Below are 20,211 nucleotides of genomic sequence, written 5' to 3' on the forward strand. Positions count from 1 at the left end.
AATTAAACAAATCAATTTTTTTTAAATAGTCTTTGTGTCATGTGACTGTATTTAATGTGATATGTGAGTTATTTTTTTTAATGTCTTTTAGCTCAGTGTTTTGATTCTGGCTGGTGAACAGCCAAAGGGACAAACATTTCCCAACAAATCAAAGAACAAAAACTCTTCAAGAACACTGAACAACTGTGATATAAACCATTATTGTAACCTGTGAATTGTACAAACTTCTTGTCTGCTTCTTCAGACGCTGCGCTCTGCAGGAAAGACCTACATGGTTTTCTTTGTGCTCGTGATCTTCCTGGGCTCCTTCTACCTGGTCAACCTCATCCTGGCTGTGGTGGCCATGGCTTATGAGGAGCAGAATCAGGCAACCATCGCTGAGGCCTGGCAGAAGGAGAGGGAGTTTCAGTTGGCCATGGAGCATCTTCGCAGAGAACAAAGAGTAGGTGCAATGTAACATTCAGGAAGGATTCGCTATATTTAACTCTGCCTTTGACTTACAAATCACTTCCCTTTTCCTGTGTGAAGTTGGCAGCAAAAAGACAAGCACAGGAGACAGACTCGGTGTTGTCCCCAGAGATGTCTCCGTTCTGTCTGAAAGCAGCAGGGAGTATACGACGGAGCAGCAGCAGAAGAAGAAGATCGCACAGGATGCTTTCAGAGGAAACACCTGAGGAAGCTGCTGAGGAAAAGTTTGACCCACTGGACGAGCCAATGGTACATCTGTTCACGTCTGCCACTTTTTGATTACCCTACTACAAGCTGCAGAAGCTAATGTATCCTCCATGTCTCTGCAGCCTCCAATGTCTCCCCTTCCTGCCCACCCTCTGCTGGCTACGCTCTCCTCTCACCCCCTTAGCACCAGGAGAGGAAGCCAAGTCAGCATCTTCAGCGCTTTCAGGGTACGTAACAACTCAGAGGCCGACTTCGGGGATGATGAGTACAGCATTCATGGTGACGCCTTCAGGAGTCGCACCAGTTCAACAGTCACACCTTGGAAGAGACGGACGGGAAGCGTGCGGAGCCACTCCTCCCAAATCTTCACCACCAACCTCAACATCAATGGCCGACTCAACATTTCCCTGGACCAGAACGGAGTCACCACTACAGGACTTCACACGCCTAACTACTTACCGGCGTACAGCATGGAGAGGGTCAGGGAGGATACAGTAAGTGTAAAAATGTTTTTATGTGGATGTAGTCTTCTTATCGTCTTTATCTCTTCGATAATAATAAAAATGAGTCTTGCTTGTAATGTTTGGGTGTCTTCTTTCTACCCAGAAGCCCTTCAGTACAGAGGAAACAGTCCCCAAACCAATCCTCCAACCTTCCCCAACTGTGACTGAGCCTCCTCCAGTGGCCAGGAAGAGAGGCCTGAGCTCCGTCAGCTTTCTAAGTGAGGCCATGGAAGGTGAGACCTTAAAAATATATAAAGAGAAGATTGTGGAGGTACACTTTTTATGCTTTTTTTTTTTTTTTTTTTTTAAGAACAAGATAAGAAGATTCAAGTAACTCTTACTCATTAAGTCATGACATTGTTCTGATCACTTTTTACAGTTGCCTGTGGCAGACAGTTGACAATCCACAGCAGAACCATCTTGGACTTACTGTAGCTTGTCATGTATCTCTTTGTAAAAACAGTTTGTCATTACAAAATGTCAGTTGTTTGTACTCCTTCAAAGATTTTTTTCCCCCTGTAAACTGAGCCACCAGCGTTTTGGCCCTGTTCGTTGTCCTTATTGTAGGGTCAGCTAACCATCTGCTGGCTGTAGTTTCACACAACATACAGTTTTATAGATGTGTGGGAGTTGTATTTTTTTTGCTTCTTCTCAGCCAGCCAACAACATACCAATTTCCCCCATAAAGGAAACATTCCTTTAAAGTTCCCATTAAATGAGTTAACAGATATTTACATTTTTTATGAGTTATGTCATGCAATCAATTCGACCTGTATTCCAATATCTTGACTTATCAAAAATGTATTTCTAGGGGACCTTTAAAACTATTTTAAAGATGTATGTTAAAGACTCGTCTTTAACCTGGGAGCAAATTCCAATTTTGCTTCTAAAAAAATCTTATATGAAGCCCCTCCCCCAGGACACACAGGACCTAGGAAATCAGGATGTTAAGGGTGTCACCTTGCTTGTGTTTGAACGATCTCACATTTACAGTCTTCTGGTGTGCAAAGAAAAAGGGAACATGTGGTTACCAAACATATTCAAAATAAACCTGCAGATGAATAGTTCTCTTTGGTGTCTTTTTGCAGAGCTGCAGGAGTCGAGGCAGAAGTGTCATCCCTGCTGGTTAACTTTCGCCAAGAAGTACCTGATTTGGGACTGCTCCCCCTGGTGGTTGAAGATAAAGGAATGGGTGAAGTTCATGGTGATGGATCCTTTCCTGGACTTGGGTATCACCATTTGCATTGTGCTGAATACCCTGTTCATGGCCCTGGAGCACTACCCCATGACAGAAGAGTTCAACACCATGCTCTCAGTGGGCAATCTGGTGAGGGGATTGGAATGATGGGTGGGAGGACAGATATCTAGTATCCCAGACATTTTCTCTGAAGTGCTGTTAATAAATAGCAGAAAAGACAGAAAGCTTTAGAAAAAAAGATGGAAGACAAAAATGATTCTTTCAGATTATTCTTTAATTGTTGACGCAGGACTTTAAGTTCAGGATCTTGACTGCGTGTCTTCAAGAATAAAAATAAACTTAGCAGACAATTCAATAAAATACCTTTTTGAAAATTGTATTTAATAAACTGCTAATGTCTCTGACAAGTGAATGTGTCATGTGCCGTCAAACTTTTAGGACAAACTTACCAGACTGGTGTGACATTTAGTATGAACTTTATCCATGTTCTTCAGAACAAATTAATTCTCTAGGTTTTGTTGTCTGCTGATTTTAGCATTCACAGTAACCTGTTACAGATGGAAACTAGCATAAAATGAACATGCTCATGCTTGAGGTTAAGTCCACTGGTGCAAAGGGGTGCATCTTTTGTTGGATAAAAAACTGCAGGACTACATGAGAGCTCAAATGGATTTATTGCTGTTTAGATTTTTTTCCTTTGACCTGTACTTCTGTAACCTAAAGCTCCAACACTAAACAAACGTCAAGCTGCTGTCCCTGACAGGTCCTATTTGACCTCTTCAGAGCAGTTTAACAGCCTATAAACAGTAAAAATACATCATATACATTCATATATTAATTCTCTGCAAAGTTGTTGTGGTGAACCTGTGAGCAAAATGATGTCAGAGCTAATCATACATCAGCCCAACTTTCATTTAGCTCTGGCTTTGTTTCCAACAACAAAGGTAATGCCTTGCATTTCCTGAAAGCGATATTCGCCAACTATTCAGGCACATTTTGTTCTCTGCTGTTGTTCTTAAATGAATCAGAACTATGCTTGCTGAAAACCACAGCCTACTGTTGTGTTGATTTGAACAGTACAAATATGTGCAGCTGAAAATAGGAACAATTATAAAAGTAATGTTTTTTAACTTTTCTACTGTGTTTCTGTTCTCTGTCTTTTCTAGGTGTTCACTGGTATCTTTACAGCTGAGATGGTGTTCAAGCTGATTGCTATGGACCCTTACTATTACTTCCAACAGGGCTGGAATATTTTTGATGGCGTCATTGTTTGCCTCAGTCTGATGGAGTTGGGTCTGTCCAATGTAGAGGGCCTATCTGTCCTGAGATCCTTCAGACTGGTAATGAAAATATTAAACTCTTAGTTTTGTATTTGTTCACTTTTGAACTCCTTTTAAAAATGCAATAAATCAATAAATTATTGACTGGCCAATATGAGGATTTAAATGTGGCTCTATTAGTACTGAAAGATTTCTTCACCTTGTTCTGTTCGTCAGTTGCGAGTTTTTAAGCTGGCCAAATCCTGGCCGACTCTCAACACTCTCATCAAGATCATCGGGAACTCAGTGGGCGCTCTAGGGAACCTGACACTGGTGCTGGCCATCATCGTCTTCATCTTCGCTGTGGTGGGGATGCAGCTGTTTGGAAAGAACTACCAGGACTATGTATGTAAGATCTCCATCGACTGCCAGCTGCCACGCTGGCATATGAAGGATTTTTTCCACTCGTTCCTCATCGTGTTCAGGGTGCTATGCGGCGAGTGGATCGAGACTATGTGGGATTGTATGGAAGTGGCCGGGCAGCCTCTCTGCATCCTGGTGTTCATGTTGGTCATGGTCATAGGGAACTTAGTGGTGAGTACTTAACATAATAGTTTTGAATGATTTTACATTTCTGTCAGCCCAAACCATTAATTTATTTTCTATTGACAAGTGTTTTAGGGGGCAACCAATAAAACCTATTATAGGAAACCTGCCTATCTTATTCTGCAAATATCTGTATTAGTGCGCAAAAAGGTCTGGCCGTTGTGTAGGGGCCGAGGAGATCAGTAATATATGAGGATGCCTGGCCATTTGGTGCTTTAAATACAAACTGGGGACCTATTTTATGGCTTTGGAGGGGCCAAGAAAAAAAGCACTTCAGTTTTATTGTTTATTCTGTTGCAAGAGGTTTATGGCCATCCAGCATTTGATGTCTTCCAGGCACTGTGTCAGAGAATTGAAGTCTAATTTCTTTTTGGGGTTTAGGGGAAGGTAGAGTTGGGTATCGTCTGCGTAACAGTGGTAAGAAATGTTGTGCTTCTCCATGATTTGTTTAAGCGGGAGCACCATCACACACTGTGTCACATTGTGACACCCAAGTTGAGCTTGTTCCATTTGCAAGTCCGAAAAGCAATATGGACACCTCCAGGGGTACCTTAGCTAATGCTACAATAACAACACACTACGTGATAGTTTGTGCACAAAAACAAAATGACAACTTGTCCACAGAGAGAACTTGCAGGATACAATCTTTGTGATTTATTTAATCACACAAAAAGACGAGCAAGTGGCTAATAAATACTGTAGTTAGAGCTTTAACATACGGTTGATGCACGTAGCCGCCATATTAGGTTCTAACTCGGGCTACTCCCAGTTGCTGCAACTTTCTGACTTGTAAATACGACTTCCGGGAATGCAACATTACTCCACACTTTTTTTTGACCAGTTCAAACTCCTCACGGTTGGTTACATGTCTATTTGACAAATTTAGTTAAACCAATAGGCTTGAAGCAGACAGTCAAAGATAAGCTTGGGACGGCTGAAAATGTTCAAAGCCAGACTAAAAGGTTGATGGTTTTTGGTCTCTTTATTGGATTTGTTGGCAATAACATAAATACAGGTTAATGTCAACCTTATCCTTTAACAATATACGAAAACAGGAAGTCTGTCTAGAGAGAAATCCAATTGCATGTCAATGCAACTGCTTTCAAATCCAAATGATGATGTCATGTGTAATCAGGGATTACGTCGCACCAATGAGGATTGGTGATATCATTTTATCAGGACGGGACATCCTTGAACATTTGTCGCTGACCAGTCATGGTACATTTTTGCAAAGTCAGATTTCAGCTATGATGGATCATGTGAGTTTACCTTATTGCTTCTGAACACTGATAATGTGGCTTTGTTACAACATCATGCTAGCAGTCTTCCAGATTAGCATTAGTAGACTTCAAAAGAGATCATGTCTGAACGACATATAGCCATCTGTTGTTTCCACTAAGTATGTATTATCTGTACATGCTATTGTGCTAACGGTATCCCTACCACAAACACGTGCTGTGTGAGGGCAGCTTCACTGTGGCATCATGTCCAACAGAGCTGAGAGTTTGATCCACTGCTAATGAACGCTTCATGCCTTATGAGTGAAAAAGAGATTTAAAAACTGTACAAAGTATCAGCTGACACCACTTGGTGTTCTCCAGTCATTTCAGCAGGTGTAGATGTGCACACAGAATTAAACATTACGTGAACATCATTTCATAAAAATGCTTTTTTATAGATAAAAAGTTAATCAATGTAACAGCTTACACGCTGTGCAGTAGCAAGGATATGTATATTCATCCATCCACCCATCCCATATGGTGATTTGTTGTCCAGCTGTGGGCTGTAATCTAACGTTAATGAGGACAGATAAAAAAAAATCCCGGAAGTGTAGACAGCCGGCTGCCAAAGAATTTATTTATGGTCAGTGTACTCTTTCTTTGGACGTGGTGTCATTGTAGTTGATGCTTATCCTTGACATTTATATAACCACACGTTGATGTGTTTGTTGAGTGAGTAAAATCTTTTTTCCATTTTATTTTTATAATCATGTTTTTTTTTTTTCTCCCTAATCCATTTTCAGGATTTCTTTTCATTTGATTTTTGCTTAGCCTTAACTGCTGGCTTGATCCTCAAGTGTTATGCAAGTCTAGACAAGAATCAAAATGCATTTGCAGCTATTCCATATCATGCTTTGTACTTAGAATATTTTCCATCTATTGTCTTTAACCCTTATCCCTTTTGGGGTCACGGGTGACCGGAGCCGATTTCAGCTGTCATTGGGCGAGAGGCAGGGTACACCCTGGACTGGTTACCAGTCAATCACAGGGCTGACATACAGTTACAAACATCCCGTCACACTCATCCTCAGTGTTTGGACCGTGGGAGGTTACTGTGAGGTTACTGTACAGCACCAACCTCTGCATATTTGAACAAACTAAATGCAAACATACATGTACCTACAACACAATCAACTCTATCACCTTTTTTGTTTTAATGCTGCAGGCTTAAAAAAAAATAGAACAAGGCTTTGAGTGTGGAGTTTTTGTAGGTTACGGCTTTCTCCCAGCATGCCTTATGTTTCCTCTCTATTATAAATCATATGTTCTGAAATATATGTAAATTTACAAAAACCTTTAAAGTTTTCTAAAATGGTTTTTGGTGCTGCCTGAATGATGACTGAGCCTTTTTTCATGAAAATATATTCCAACACAGTGGTTCTCAACTGGTCTGGCTGAAGGACCCACAAACTCCTTCATGAAAACCGTGACCCAAATGTCTCTTTTTTTTTTTTTTTTACCCAATTAGATTTGTTGAATGAGAATTGAACCTCAGATAGTACAGAAAATATGACGGAACAAAGAAAAGGAACAACACCAACCTGTTTTAAGAGCACTTCATAGATTCCAGTCCTTTTAACGCAACCCACTGAAAATGGCTTTGTGACGCACTTTTGGGTCTCGACCCACCAGTTGAGAACCATTGCTCTAACACTTCATGTTCTTCTTACTGCTATAACTGTCCTCTGAGCCCTGTTTGTCTTTACAGAACTTTTTATTTTTCATTTATTCAGCACTATAAGCCACACTTGAGCCTTGCTGCTCATGTGGTTCTACAGCAGTGGTTCTCAAAGTGGGGTCCCAGGACCCCCAGGACCATAGCTCAGGAGTCCGCGGAAACATTTACAAAAAATTGTGACTTGCACCACAAACTGAGACTTGCACTAATAAAATCAGCTATTTTGTCCAACACTCCTGCCCACTTTGGTTTAGTGCCAATTGACAACTCTGATGTGATTTCGACATGTCTGTCACTTCGTCACAACAGTTGAAAAGAATAAAAAAAACTCTTTTCAAAGTTTTTAAAATGATTTTTTTTTAAGTTTAAATGTAGCCTCATTCTATCGTGGCAAAGTACTCCATAGTACATTTATACTTTGTATTATTATGTGCTTATCAACGTTACAGTGACGGGGTCTTTGGAAAAATTCTCATCTGAAAGGGGTCCATGATCTAAAAAAGTTTGAGAACCCTGAATAATTAAAAGAGAAGGCTCACCTGTTTTATATTGACATTATACTAAGAATAATACACCTTTGACTACAGTTTAAATGTTAATCTGGGAATCTGTTAATGGGATTCTGTAATAAAATTAGGGCAACACACAAGTATTTACAACCAGGCACTGAAACAGGTAAACTGCATGAACACAGGGCTGAGAGCAGCAGCTCAGCTGCAGCCGACACACAGCCTGTGCTCCTGCTATGACTATATGTTTGAGTTGCAGCAGATCAGCGAGTCAGCTGTCATGCTCTGCTCAGGCAGGCTGCATGGAAGAGCAGTTTTTAAAAAGTTTTAAAGCTTGAAATCGGTGATAAAATTACTATAAACTTCACTATGTGCTGTGCGAGGACACATACCCCTTATAAGAGAAGCAAGCTTAAAGGCACAAGTTAAGGAAACCGTCATTTTAGCATCCCCATCTCTAACGCCATCACAGAACTTACAGTACAGCATCTCTTTTTACAGTTTCTGGATGCAGACATCTTCAGTGAGTGTTGTCTTAAGGCAAAGAGCAGATCACAAATGCTCCTTATAAAGTTTAATGGACAGAAACGTCCTCCACACATGAATCGTGGGAAAGCTGTTTATCCAAGGGATTATCCAGGATGCTTAGGGGCGAGAAGGTCGGAGGGCATTCATCACTAATCATCTGCTCATGCTCCCCATCGCTGACTGGCTCGGTGGCTAAAGATGATCCTTAACAACTGTGCACATCACTCATACACACAGGCAGTACGCACGCGCGCACACACACACACACACACACACACACACACACACACACACACATACAAAACATGCTACTGTGCTGCTCTCTAAGCTAGTAGACGGATTACTTGGGAGTTTGATGTTTGGAAACTTGACTTCAGTGTAGCTCAAAAAAAGCCGGGACCATATGTTTTGGTGCATAACTGGTGAGAATATCCTCCTGTATCTACAATGCTGGATTTTCCAGTGTTGACAAAATAAGTGGGATATCATGTAATGTATTAGGATCACTAGTACTGTTGTGTTCAGGCTAACCTGTGACCTGACGTACAAAGAAAGATCGGTGTTGGTTAAAGCACTGTATGAATCCAGCATCATTTACTGATTTCAGGTTTAATAGCTAAAAATGTCATCCGTTTTCGTTCGACAGGTGCTGAATCTTTTTCTGGCCCTGCTGCTCAGCTCCTTCAGCTCTGACAACCTCTCTGCTCCAGACGAAGACGGGGACCTGAACAACATCCAGATCGCTGTCGCCCGTATAAACTCCGGTGTCTCCTGGCTCGTCACAAACATCGCTAACCTCTTCAACCAGAGCTTAAAGCGCCAAAAGCAGATAGACAAAGAAGCAAGTTTGGCCATCAAGCCAGTTGGAAATCACGTTGAAAGCAATGGGGGAGTATTTGGATGCTATGTAGAGAAATACATCATACCAGAGGAGGACAGCTACATAACAAACCCAAACTTGACTGTTGTTGTTCCCATCGCACCCGGAGAGTCCGATGTGGAGTTTCTGGAGGAGGAGGAGGAGATTTCTGAGTCTTCAGAGGATGAAGACAAAATGGTACGTTTTTCATTTCTATTTACAGCTATATGTTTCAATATGGATCTTAGCCCTCATGTTGACTGTTGTTTGGACCAGTTTTTTTTCCTACTCTAGGAAACTACAACATCTAAAGATAAAAAAAGTCCTACCCCCTCACATGCTGATCTCTGTGCCTTTGGTTGAAAACATGTTAAAGTAGCGGGTTTTACTTTCGTTTAATAGTGGGGAGGTTGAAGCATTTGGTGTGAATGGGTGTTTGTAACAAGCAATGTAAAAAGTAAAGGACAGTCAGAGGACTAGAACACAAAAATCTGATTTTCACCAAAATAAATACAGCAAGATGAGCAAAAAGAGTGCAAGGTTAATTTGTATCGTCCATGTGTTTGACTCAGATTGCTGTGAACATGACTAAAATAGCCTCAATCAGCAATCTAGATGGTAAAGGATCAGTTGACTTGAACTTGCACATCACTCTTCTAATCCTCTGACTGTCCTTTACTTTTTACATTGCTTGTTACAAACACCCATTCACACCAAATGAACACCCTGAAGGCTGAGGCTGCTATGATAAGAGCCTGCAAGACTCTGATCCACAGCTACCTCGAAATACGACTGGATGTTTTCTTCATGCTTTCTGCTCATACACCGTAGATAAGACGTGGGCTCTGTCACCATTATGCACCTCCTGGTTTTTCAATTGTTGTTTGAGGTCTCAACACATTTCTTTATTTTATACATAAAAAGGTACTATTTGTTTTGTTAGCTAACTGGGTTTAATTAGCAGATAAAGAAGCTAAAAGAGAAACAGAGTTAACAGTCTACTCGTTTACACATTTTAAATCAAATATACTCGCTGTCTTACTGGCTTCTTCAACAATCTTTTAAGACAATGAACTGCACAGACAACCACTGTGTTTGCATGAAACTTCTTTACAGGCAACAACAGCACAAACACAGCTGAGAGGTTAACTTCTTTGACTTCTGTCAGGCATCAGGAGCTCTGCCGACACGTAAGCTCTTTATCTGTCAGACAGACGACTGTAGGTGAACTCTGATAAAGACTGCTGCCGGCTGGAACAAACATATCTTGGCAATCCAGATGTTGTATTTAAGTCTGAACAACTGAGTTATTAAGAGTTAACATCATACAGTGAACATCTGGCAACGCGACCTCAATAACCTCAGCTGTATGCAGAAGGGATAAACATAGGAATGACAGATATCGGCTTTTGGGCTTCACATTAAAGAGATGACTTTTCAAAGAGCACATTTTTACACGTAAGAAAAGCACTTGTGTTTATATATGACACATTAGTGATGGCTTAACTCAACATGCTGCTTCAGTGTCAGGGTCATGGTCTTGTGACTCCCTATTTCACTGTCAGAACCGTCCTGGACTCATCTGTGCTATGCCTGCAATGACAAGTCGCAGCCAAACAACCTGTATATGAAAAGGCCTCGTAAAGTCCACAGTTCATCTACAGCTCATTACTGTATTTATGTATGAATACGACTGAATTGCAACGCAGACTGGAGTTATGATTGGAGTTATGATACAGAGCGAGTTCAACCTTCTGTTTTTATCCGATATGAGATATCATGTACACTGAATCGTTTCTGAGATAGTTATTATCTTCATGTTTTATACTGTGGTAAACTAATCCTAACACGCTTGTGTGAGGTTGCCTTAATCAGGTTCACCTCTTTGGCGAGTTAGCTCCTCCTGCATAACGACTTTTTTTTTTCTCTTCATTTGAATAACCTGTTCATGTATTTGCTTACAAATCAACAATAACTGAGCAAACATTGTTTAACATTTGAGGAGGAGGTTAGTTTTATGTGTGTGTGTCATGAACCCCCCTCCCCTCTCTCTCTCTCTCTCTCTCTCTCTCTCTCTCTCTCTCTCTGAGGAAAATAAATGTTGCGAGGGAACCAGAAAGTCTGAACATGACACAGATGTTAAAGATATCACTTAGATTGGCACAGCTGTCTGATTTCAGAGAAGTAGTTTGGCGGCTGCGAGAGGTTTTAGTTTATCAGCACAAGGTTTAAAAGAGACCTGATTAGCTGACAGTAAAATGTAAGATGGTGCGTTATTTGACTCTGAGTACGAGCAGCTGGAAGTCTCACTCCAGTCCTTTGTAATATTAGTGAGCAGTGGAGTGCTGCATGGTAAAAGCTTTTTATTTATAACCTGTATAAGTATAAGTATAACCTCCAATGAACAGCCTGGATTAATCATGATCATTTATTAAGCTGATCATGTTGCCTCTGATCTCGCTGTCCAGCCACCTTAATCCTTCAACTTGGTTTTTATATTAGTGTCCTCTAGTAGATGTTTAAAGAATGCATAAATAATATTAGCTTTTAAAATGTCTTTACATGTACTTTATTGAATAATTCATTGTGTTCCCCTAAAACACTGTCAAAACACCCTTCTCTTTAAACTTACTCGTTTGTTAATTGACTAACCTTCTTACTTTCTCACTTTCTCTTGATTGCACTTCCTGTTCCTCCTGGATTCCTCCATCTCCCATTGGCTGATGGTGGGGGTTTGTTGATGTAGAGGGTGTGTCTCTGCTGTCCTCTCTGGCAGGCCGACAGCAGCAGGCCAGATGTGGAGCCAGCCCCGGCAGGACAGATTATACTGACACAGCTGAGCAGAGCCAGGCAGGGCCATGCTCAGCTGAGCAGGCTGCAGTCTGGCGCGCTCTATTCCTCTCTCTCTCTGCCGTGCTCTGCTCCACATCAAACCAAAATTAGGAATCGGGGGGAAAAAAGAAAGAAAAAAAAAAAACCTCCTTCAGCATTACATTCTGGTCTCCAGGTCCTGTTGATGCTTTTTAATGCTGGATTAGAGTTCCTGCGGTTTATAGGATTGAAGCTGCACCTCTCACCTACAAATCATCTTAAATGTGTTGCTATTACAACAAAAGAAAATCTCATCAAAATGTATTATGAGATTGAAATGAAAGGCACTTGTATCAAGGTGAACTGGCTTGAATGGGATCAATCCACAGGGCAGAAAAGGCAGCAACACAGAAGTTCAGATTATGGTCACGTCCCAGTCAGTGATGTCACATCATGAACTGTTTCAAAGTACAAAATAGATATAAAATCAATGTAAAGCTATATGAGAAATGTGTTGGTCACTTAGACATTTCACTTTTCAGGAGCAGATCAGCCTATCAGAGGGCAGCACAGTGGATCTGAGGAAGCCTGGAGAAGAGATGGACAACTTCTCAGAGCTGGATGAAGATTGTATGGAGCCGGACGAATGCTTCCCAGAATGTGAGAATTAAAAATAAGCAGAATAACTGATAACATTTGCTTTCATCAGAGGGTAGTAAAATGGTATGTTTGTTTTCTATGTGTTCTAGTTTGTATGAGGCACTGTCAGTGCTGTCACATCGACACCAGTAATGGGCTGGGCCAGGCCTGGTGGAGGCTGCGGAAGACCTGTTACCAAATCGTGGAGCACAGCTGGTTCGAGACCTTCATCATCTTCATGATCCTGCTAAGCAGCGGAGCCCTGGTGAGATTACTAGGTGCCATTAGAAAGAAAAGATACTTTACAACAACAACCAAAAATCCCTATGATATCCTTTTTGGTTGATTTGATTCAGTACTACAAATCAATACAAACTGAGCAGCTTTTTTTAGAAACTCAACAGAAGAGCAACTGGTGTATTTTACTGCCGTGCTACATAAAACAGAATGTTTTTATTAACGTGAATCTGTAAGCCTTTTAGCATCATGCCATGAGTAAAGCTTAGTCGTCTTTGATACTGATGCTTTGTAACCATCAGTATTTTGTGAGTAACAGCTGCTGGAATTGTGTTGTAAGCATAAACACTAACTTAATAAAGCTCCAATCAAGCTATAGTAGTTCGTTGGGATACTAATAATGAGATGAAGGCTTTATTACAGATACACATCTTTACCTGAAGACTACTGAGCAAAGGTTAAAAAGTAAAATCAGCCTCAGGGATGGCAGACTCCGGCACAGAGACAGGGCATGCAGTGCAGCGGATACTCTCATACTGATTGTGTGAACACTGCAACACTACACACTGTTGCAAGGCAGCGGCCACACACTGTCCCATCACAAAGTTTGAACCCATCATCAGTAATGCAAAATTGCGCTATTTGCTTTATTAGTGTGGCTTCCTATTTTAATTGCTAGATTCCTCGAGGTTCAACTGAAATTGTGTGATATTTTTCTTTGCAGCCCCCATATTAGCTGTTCACATATGAAACCCAAGGATAACAAACATTCACCTGGAAAGTGTTCTTCCTCCGCCGGTGTCCTGAAGCTTATTTAACAGTGTTTATTATTTGCTGTCTATGGTTTCAACAAGTATCTTCAACACTGTCTTTGATGTCTGCAAAGCGTAAAGACTTTAAAAGCAAAGCTCTGAACTGAACAGATGTCTCTGTCTGTCTGCTCACACCGCTGTCTCTCTTCTGCTGAAGGCATTTGAAGATATCTACATCGAGAAGAGAAAAGTCGTGAAGTTGGTGCTGGAGTCTGCTGATAAAGTCTTCTCTTACATCTTTGTGCTGGAGATGTTCCTCAAGTGGATCGCATACGGCTTTAAGAAATACTTCACCAACTACTGGTGCTGGCTTGACTTTCTTATTGTTGATGTGAGTAGACATTTCAATGTACCACCCACTTTTTTTTTTTTGCATTAAATAACAGGATCCTGGTATTTAAAATATGAACATGCAGATAATTTAGTTTGAACAACAATCATTCTTATTGAAGCAGAAAGAGGCTTTTTGTGTTAGGGGGATTTACAGATAGGTATGAAGTGTCACTTTTGAAATTTAACTGAGCTCCTCTTGTCTTGATTAGCTTGTCCTATTTAAATTTAAACTCTGCACAATTACACTAGAAACAAGCAGATATATCATGTACAAAGGTCGTGACATTGCACACAGCTTTGTTCATTTTCATTAAACCAGGATTTGGCCAGACAGATTGAAAGACATGTTTGAGTGCGGGGCATGGAAAGTTTACGTACAATACACCATTCATACGAGGACTGCTGGATTATGGAAAAAAATCATTATCAACATTATTTTTGATTGATACTCAGATCAGGATTATGAAACATGGTGACTCATTGATGCTTCTGCATAGTGTTGTAAACTTTTTGAAGGTCTCAGTAACCTCACAGAATGAAAAGGATTTTTTACTGAAGACCACCACTGATCGGCTATTTTTCCAGGTCATTACTGCGATTTGAAGGAAATGCCCCTTTCCTTAAATGATGGTTTTTCACTGATCTCGCCCTGTCTTGGTCTTGGTCTTGGTCTTGTCTCGGTATATTTACTCGGGTATTTCATGGTCCGAATTAATTCATTACTAATGAAATCGATGAACTTAAGAGAATTAAGAGAATTAAGAGAATCTTTAAGTATTAAATGATATAAAATGCAGTTCTAACCATTGATTTAAGTGTTTCGTATTTAAACTGTTAAATGCAAACAAACTGAGACTGAGTACATTTCCTTTAAAAACACACAAGATACTAACTTGTCAATTGTTCATCCTCCTTAGTTTGTGTAGGACGTCAGACTCCTAAAGCTTTATATTTAAATTTTAACTCTTGTATATTCTATAGGGACTACACCCTATTAGTTGTATTCACCTGATTCGTAGGAGACTTTTATTCCTCAAACTGTGGGCTTAAAGATATGAAACTCTGTAGTGTGTAGTCATCTAAGTGCCCGAGGCGTACAGCCCGAGGCCTGACTTGACCTCCTCTGATTTCACCTGCTGTTACACAGATGTCCACAGACCGCTCTATTTTTAGGGTAAGTTGTAGTTAGCAGGTCCAGGTGAGTATGGTCTCTGGGATTAAAAAAACATCTGCATCTCAAATGCGTCTGTGTTTCTTCACTTTTCTTTGCTTTCTGTTGAGATATCAAAAGCCACCGTCTTGCATCCAAACAAATAACCTTGTTATGGTTAATGCTTTAAAACCAATCAACAGCTAACCTTTGAATGAATGAATTCAGGACCTTGGCTTTTATATCAGAAACAAGTGCAGCGCCATGTACTCTGAGGTTTATCTACAGAAGATCTGGTGTTCTATGTACAGCATTTGAATCCTTTAAAAATGTTGCTTCCCAGATATTTCTCAGTCAAGTTCAAAAAGCAGCGGTTGTCTGAACTTTAGCGTCTACTTCCTGTACTCAGTGTGTTGCTGTTTCAACAAAAATAAAAACTCCTGTTGGTTATTAGCACCACCTACCTTTCTTTTTCCTTTCTGAGAAGCTTTACTTTCTTTGAATGTGTTTTTGTTTTCTGCCTGAACTCACTTTGGAGCCAAAGACTGCTCTTGTCCTGAGAATGAATTCTGAGTATCTTCTTTAGATATATTGGACACAAACATGTGTAAACAGACTTTTATAAAGAAATACAGTCCATTGGGACCTTATTGGTCTTCAATTATTTTGATTAACTTATTGGATCAATTGGATGTAAATTGGGAGACAAATTTGGCAAAGACAGATATCAATTCTTTATAAAACTCACTCTATTTGATATATATACATATTTTATATGCATATATAGCTGAGTATGCCTGTATGGACACTTTTGTCTATTTGTGCATACTTGTCTGTGTTTTCTCATCATCCATCTTGACATGAACTTCTTCTTCCTTCCATTTATGTCACATCATTTCCATCCTTTGCCATCATCCAAGGGTCATTCAACAGCGGAATACCATTTTGTTTTGTCCGTTTTGGATGTAGAATAGAGTGGAAGTCTAAATTTGTCCAAAGATGAAACTAAAACAAAACCAAATCTCCACATCAAAAACTAAGTAACTGTGTTCCAAACTGTGGAATGTCCCAAAATACACAAAAACTCTTAAATATGGCTCTTTAAGTATGTTCTGTCTCTTATTATCTTTTGTCCTCTTCTTTGTCTGCATTACTTTGGGTAGTATAATGACAAAGAATATGTTCACTTTATTCTTTAGTATTTTAATGTGATACTGTTTTATGCAGTGCTTTTGACAGTGTCACTGTTTCTCACTTTGTAGGATAAAATAATTAAAAAAAGGATTTAACTTAAACCAGAATGGACGAACACATTCAAACTTTATTTTAGGGTACTTACAGTATGTCTGTCTTTACTCCTCACAGGTGTCCTTGATAAGCTTGGTAGCAAACTCACTGGGATATTCAGACTTTGCTGCAATCAAGTCCCTGAGGACGCTGCGAGCTTTAAGACCCCTCAGAGCTCTGTCCAGATTTGAGGGCATGAGGGTAAGAAACATGTTATTACACACTTTTCTGTTAACTAGTGAGTTAAGTTTTTGACCTTCTCATTATTCTGTTAATCCCCCTTCCTCCCACCCTGCAGAGTGCACAGTTCACCTCAAGTCAATGTCCTTGTTTGTATCCGCAGCACTGCGTGCCCTGTTTGTAGTTTGTTAGCCTACCTTGCCAAAATAGCAGATTCTGATGCTGACAGCAGGGAAAGCTCCCCTATATTAAGAGATTCATACGTTTATGATTAAGTTCAGAGCAACATTTGGGACAGCCACTATTTGATGATGAAAGCACCAACAAAGCTGTGGGGATGACATGGTTGATCAGTTCAGTTGATCAGCCATCACTTTGGTCCGGTCTAACATTTCTAAGAATTCCAAGAAAGTTTGTAGAAAGATTCAGCATTCCCAGATGTGACCCACTGACTTTGAGCACCATAAATCTCTCACCATGTGATTCACTTTCATGGTTTTTCATGAAGTGTCTCAAAAAGTGTTGGGTGGATTTCCATGATATTTGGTTCAGACATGTAGGCCCCACTTTGGCGATCTGATTATAAATACCTGTAAACTAATCTCTTATCACCCTGGTCTGTCATTTTTTTAAAGTGCTGATTGGCAGATAACACACATCACTAACTGTAAACACCTGCTGAAGTGCAAATACATGTTAGCATGTAAGCCTTGCTAGTTCAAGCATCAAACTCAAACCAGTATTGTAAGTGCAACCCAATGGAGCTTTTAGCACAGTTGATGTTATTTAAACTATATATAAACTGTCCTTTTATATGATGTATGCTGGGGGGGTTGTGAAGATGGTCATTTATTGATTAAGATCAGTATGAATCAGAGTGTATTACCTTAGCTTTTCATGAAGTGCACAAAGCACAAAGTTTCTCAGGTGAACCCATGTAGTGCTTCTTCATTCATTTAAATGTTTACCACTATGAAGCCAATGTCATTTTTATGACATTTTCAATGTCATTGTCTCTTTTTGCATTCTCAGGGATTTAGCTTGGACCCTGTTTAGCATCATTTGTTCCTGTACCCTTAATACATTTTTTGTCAAAAGATAATTTTACGGCTTTGTTGCAAACTTGTATTCATTCATATTAAGCACAACTAATGAAAAGAAAAAGAACAGCAGAATATAACCAGTTTTTATTCCAGAAATAGTTTATTATGTTACTATGAAACTCGATGATCATGATTATCATCACGCTATGACGGATTAAGCTGGGCTCTTGTAATATAGCCATCAGTAAGGTCCTTTACCTGCTTTTTGTAAACATAACAATGAGCATGGTCTTGTTACCTGCTCTTTTGTTAATGTTAACAGACAAACAGTAAGGTCCTTTACCTGCTTTTGTAAAGTGTCTCGAGATAACGCCTGTTATGAATTGACGCTATATAAATAAAGATTGATTGATGTGTGCAAACCCGACTGTGTTTTTCGGCTAACCTGTGTCTTACCTGTCGTCCATTAGGTGGTCGTGAACGCTCTAATAGGAGCCATTCCCTCCATCATGAACGTGCTGCTGGTGTGTCTTATCTTCTGGCTCATCTTTAGTATCATGGGTGTGAATCTGTTCGCTGGCAAGTTTGGGAAGTGTGTGAACAGAACAGGATTCGTCCACAACATCTCAATCATCAACAACAAGTCTGATTGTCTCAATATGAATGACACCCAATTCTACTGGACCAAAGTAAAGGTCAACTTCGACAACGTGGGACTTGGCTACCTTTCCCTTCTGCAAGTGGTAAGTCTGTCTAAACAGCATTAAAAGACAAGAAAATGTGATTGAAGGTTTCAGTTTTGTCTTTTTTCTATAGCTTAACTCAGTGGTTTGCCACACTCTGCCCAGACACTGATAGTGGGAAACCTTGTGTTGTGTTTATAGGCTACATTCAAAGGATGGATGGAAATCATGCATGCAGCTGTTGATTCAAGAGGAGTAAGTATTTGTTTCTTCTTCCAGGACAAACAACACAAAGCAGTGCCAGTAAACAGCCAACTCATAAAAATGTTTGGTTTCAGGTGGAGGAACAGCCAATCAGAGAAATCAACCTCTACATGTACATCTACTTTGTCGTCTTCATCATATTCGGCTCCTTCTTCACCCTCAATCTCTTCATTGGTGTCATTATTGACAATTTTAACCAACAGAAAAGAAAGATGAGTATTAACACAACCAACATCAGGCCTGGGTCACCTGGAATTTAAAAATGACTCTATACTAATATGATGTGGGAATACTTGCCCAGTCAGTGTTGAAGTAACAAGCCATTTTTTTACCTCCTTCTGTTCTTGTGAAATAATGTTTGGTGTTTTTGGCTTTACTTAGGTGGGCAGGATATCTTTATGACAGAAGAACAGAAGAAGTACTATAATGCTATGAAGAAATTGGGATCTAAAAAACCCCAAAAGCCAATACCAAGGCCTGCGGTAAAATACAATTCTTTTCAAATCTAATTCAATTTGTAAGACATTGTCCCTTTTTTAATGTTAATGTGGTTATCAATGATTGAGTGTCTATTTTTATTTTCCAATCCAAGAACGTTCTCCAAGCCTTCTTCTTTGATCTGGTGTCCAAGCAAGCTTTCGACATCATGATCATGGTGCTCATCATCATCAACATGGTGACCATGATGGTAGAAACCGATGAGCAGTCAGAGCACATGGAGTACATCCTCAATAAGATCAACCTGGTCTTCATTGTGATCTTCACCACCGAATGCCTGCTCAAGATCATTGCCCTTCGTTGTTATTTCTTCACAGTTGCATGGAACATCTTTGATTTTGTGGTGATTATTCTCTCTATTGTAGGTAAGTAAATGTGTCTCCAAACTGTGACTGTCCATCATATATAGTATTTATTCTAAAGTTAGTAGTTAGTTTTACTTACTGGCAACTAGTCTATCACCAGAAACAGTCTGAGCGTTCTTGAAAATCTGCTGCTACCCCTGCAAAAGGGCAGAGACATTAATCCTGTAAGACTAGCAAAGGAGCAAGGTGCTGCTCAGGCGGTGGTGAAGGCAGCTCTCACTTAAAGAACATTTTTGTAGGACCGCCATGGAAGTGGAGACGTTGTTTATTTATTGGCCCTTAGCATTGTGGGGAAAAATCTGCCTCTTTCACCTGTATTACTGCTTAATTACCCTGACAATCCACTGAGAATGGATCTGCATGGAAAGGGCATGCCTCTTTGTGAGGCTACCAAGCAAAGAAATTGTCTCACTCACACTTAATTTTACTGGTATGCGTGAAAATGGGGACAAAGCTAACAGGATGGGAGCACGGCCTTCAATTCTGGAGAACCAAAGTTTATTAAGGACTCTGAGACAAATAGGTCCATTCCCTCTATGTAGTATTTGTTCCATATTTCTTTCAGCACCCCTGGGTGGCATCTCCACTCCCTGGAGGTCGGTTTCTTATGTGAAAGAAAATCTTGCCCTGGCAGGAACATAAACAAGTGCCTTGAAAAGTGAGGGAAAGTCCTTACCTGAACCCCCTGTTCTTTTAAAAATGGAGACGCTGGAGTATTGCCTCAACTCGCCACAGAGCCAATGAATTCTATTTATTGACTGGGAGTAAACAGCATTTGAGATGATGACTGTGTATCCCACTCAAGCTTGTACAG

The 20,211-nt window shown here is 40.1% G+C and overlaps 1 protein-coding gene across 2 annotated transcripts in view; it reads left to right on the forward strand.

The window, feature by feature from the left end:
• LOC306827441 (sodium channel protein type 5 subunit alpha-like) overlaps positions 1 to 20,211 on the forward strand; it is a 44,735-nt gene that overhangs the window by 21,138 nt on the left and 3,386 nt on the right. The window contains exons 10-27 of one of the 2 annotated variants that reach the window (XM_079349261.1): positions 245 to 442; positions 529 to 717; positions 798 to 1,169; positions 1,282 to 1,411; positions 2,267 to 2,505; positions 3,543 to 3,716; positions 3,873 to 4,229; positions 8,883 to 9,293; positions 12,449 to 12,566; positions 12,656 to 12,810; positions 13,752 to 13,925; positions 15,075 to 15,101; positions 16,443 to 16,565; positions 18,058 to 18,330; positions 18,472 to 18,525; positions 18,609 to 18,750; positions 18,916 to 19,016; positions 19,127 to 19,397. In XM_079349261.1, the coding sequence (XP_079205387.1) occupies positions 245 to 442; positions 529 to 717; positions 798 to 1,169; positions 1,282 to 1,411; positions 2,267 to 2,505; positions 3,543 to 3,716; positions 3,873 to 4,229; positions 8,883 to 9,293; positions 12,449 to 12,566; positions 12,656 to 12,810; positions 13,752 to 13,925; positions 15,075 to 15,101; positions 16,443 to 16,565; positions 18,058 to 18,330; positions 18,472 to 18,525; positions 18,609 to 18,750; positions 18,916 to 19,016; positions 19,127 to 19,397 (3,508 nt within the window). The remainder of the gene's footprint in view (positions 1 to 244; positions 443 to 528; positions 718 to 797; positions 1,170 to 1,281; positions 1,412 to 2,266; positions 2,506 to 3,542; positions 3,717 to 3,872; positions 4,230 to 8,882; positions 9,294 to 12,448; positions 12,567 to 12,655; positions 12,811 to 13,751; positions 13,926 to 15,074; positions 15,102 to 16,442; positions 16,566 to 18,057; positions 18,331 to 18,471; positions 18,526 to 18,608; positions 18,751 to 18,915; positions 19,017 to 19,126; positions 19,398 to 20,211) is intronic. The other variant, XM_079349262.1, reaches the window with a different exon arrangement.

The sequence above is a fragment of the Symphodus melops genome (genome assembly GCF_947650265.1).
Source record: "Symphodus melops genome assembly, chromosome: 7".
NCBI lineage: Eukaryota > Metazoa > Chordata > Actinopteri > Labriformes > Labridae > Symphodus > Symphodus melops.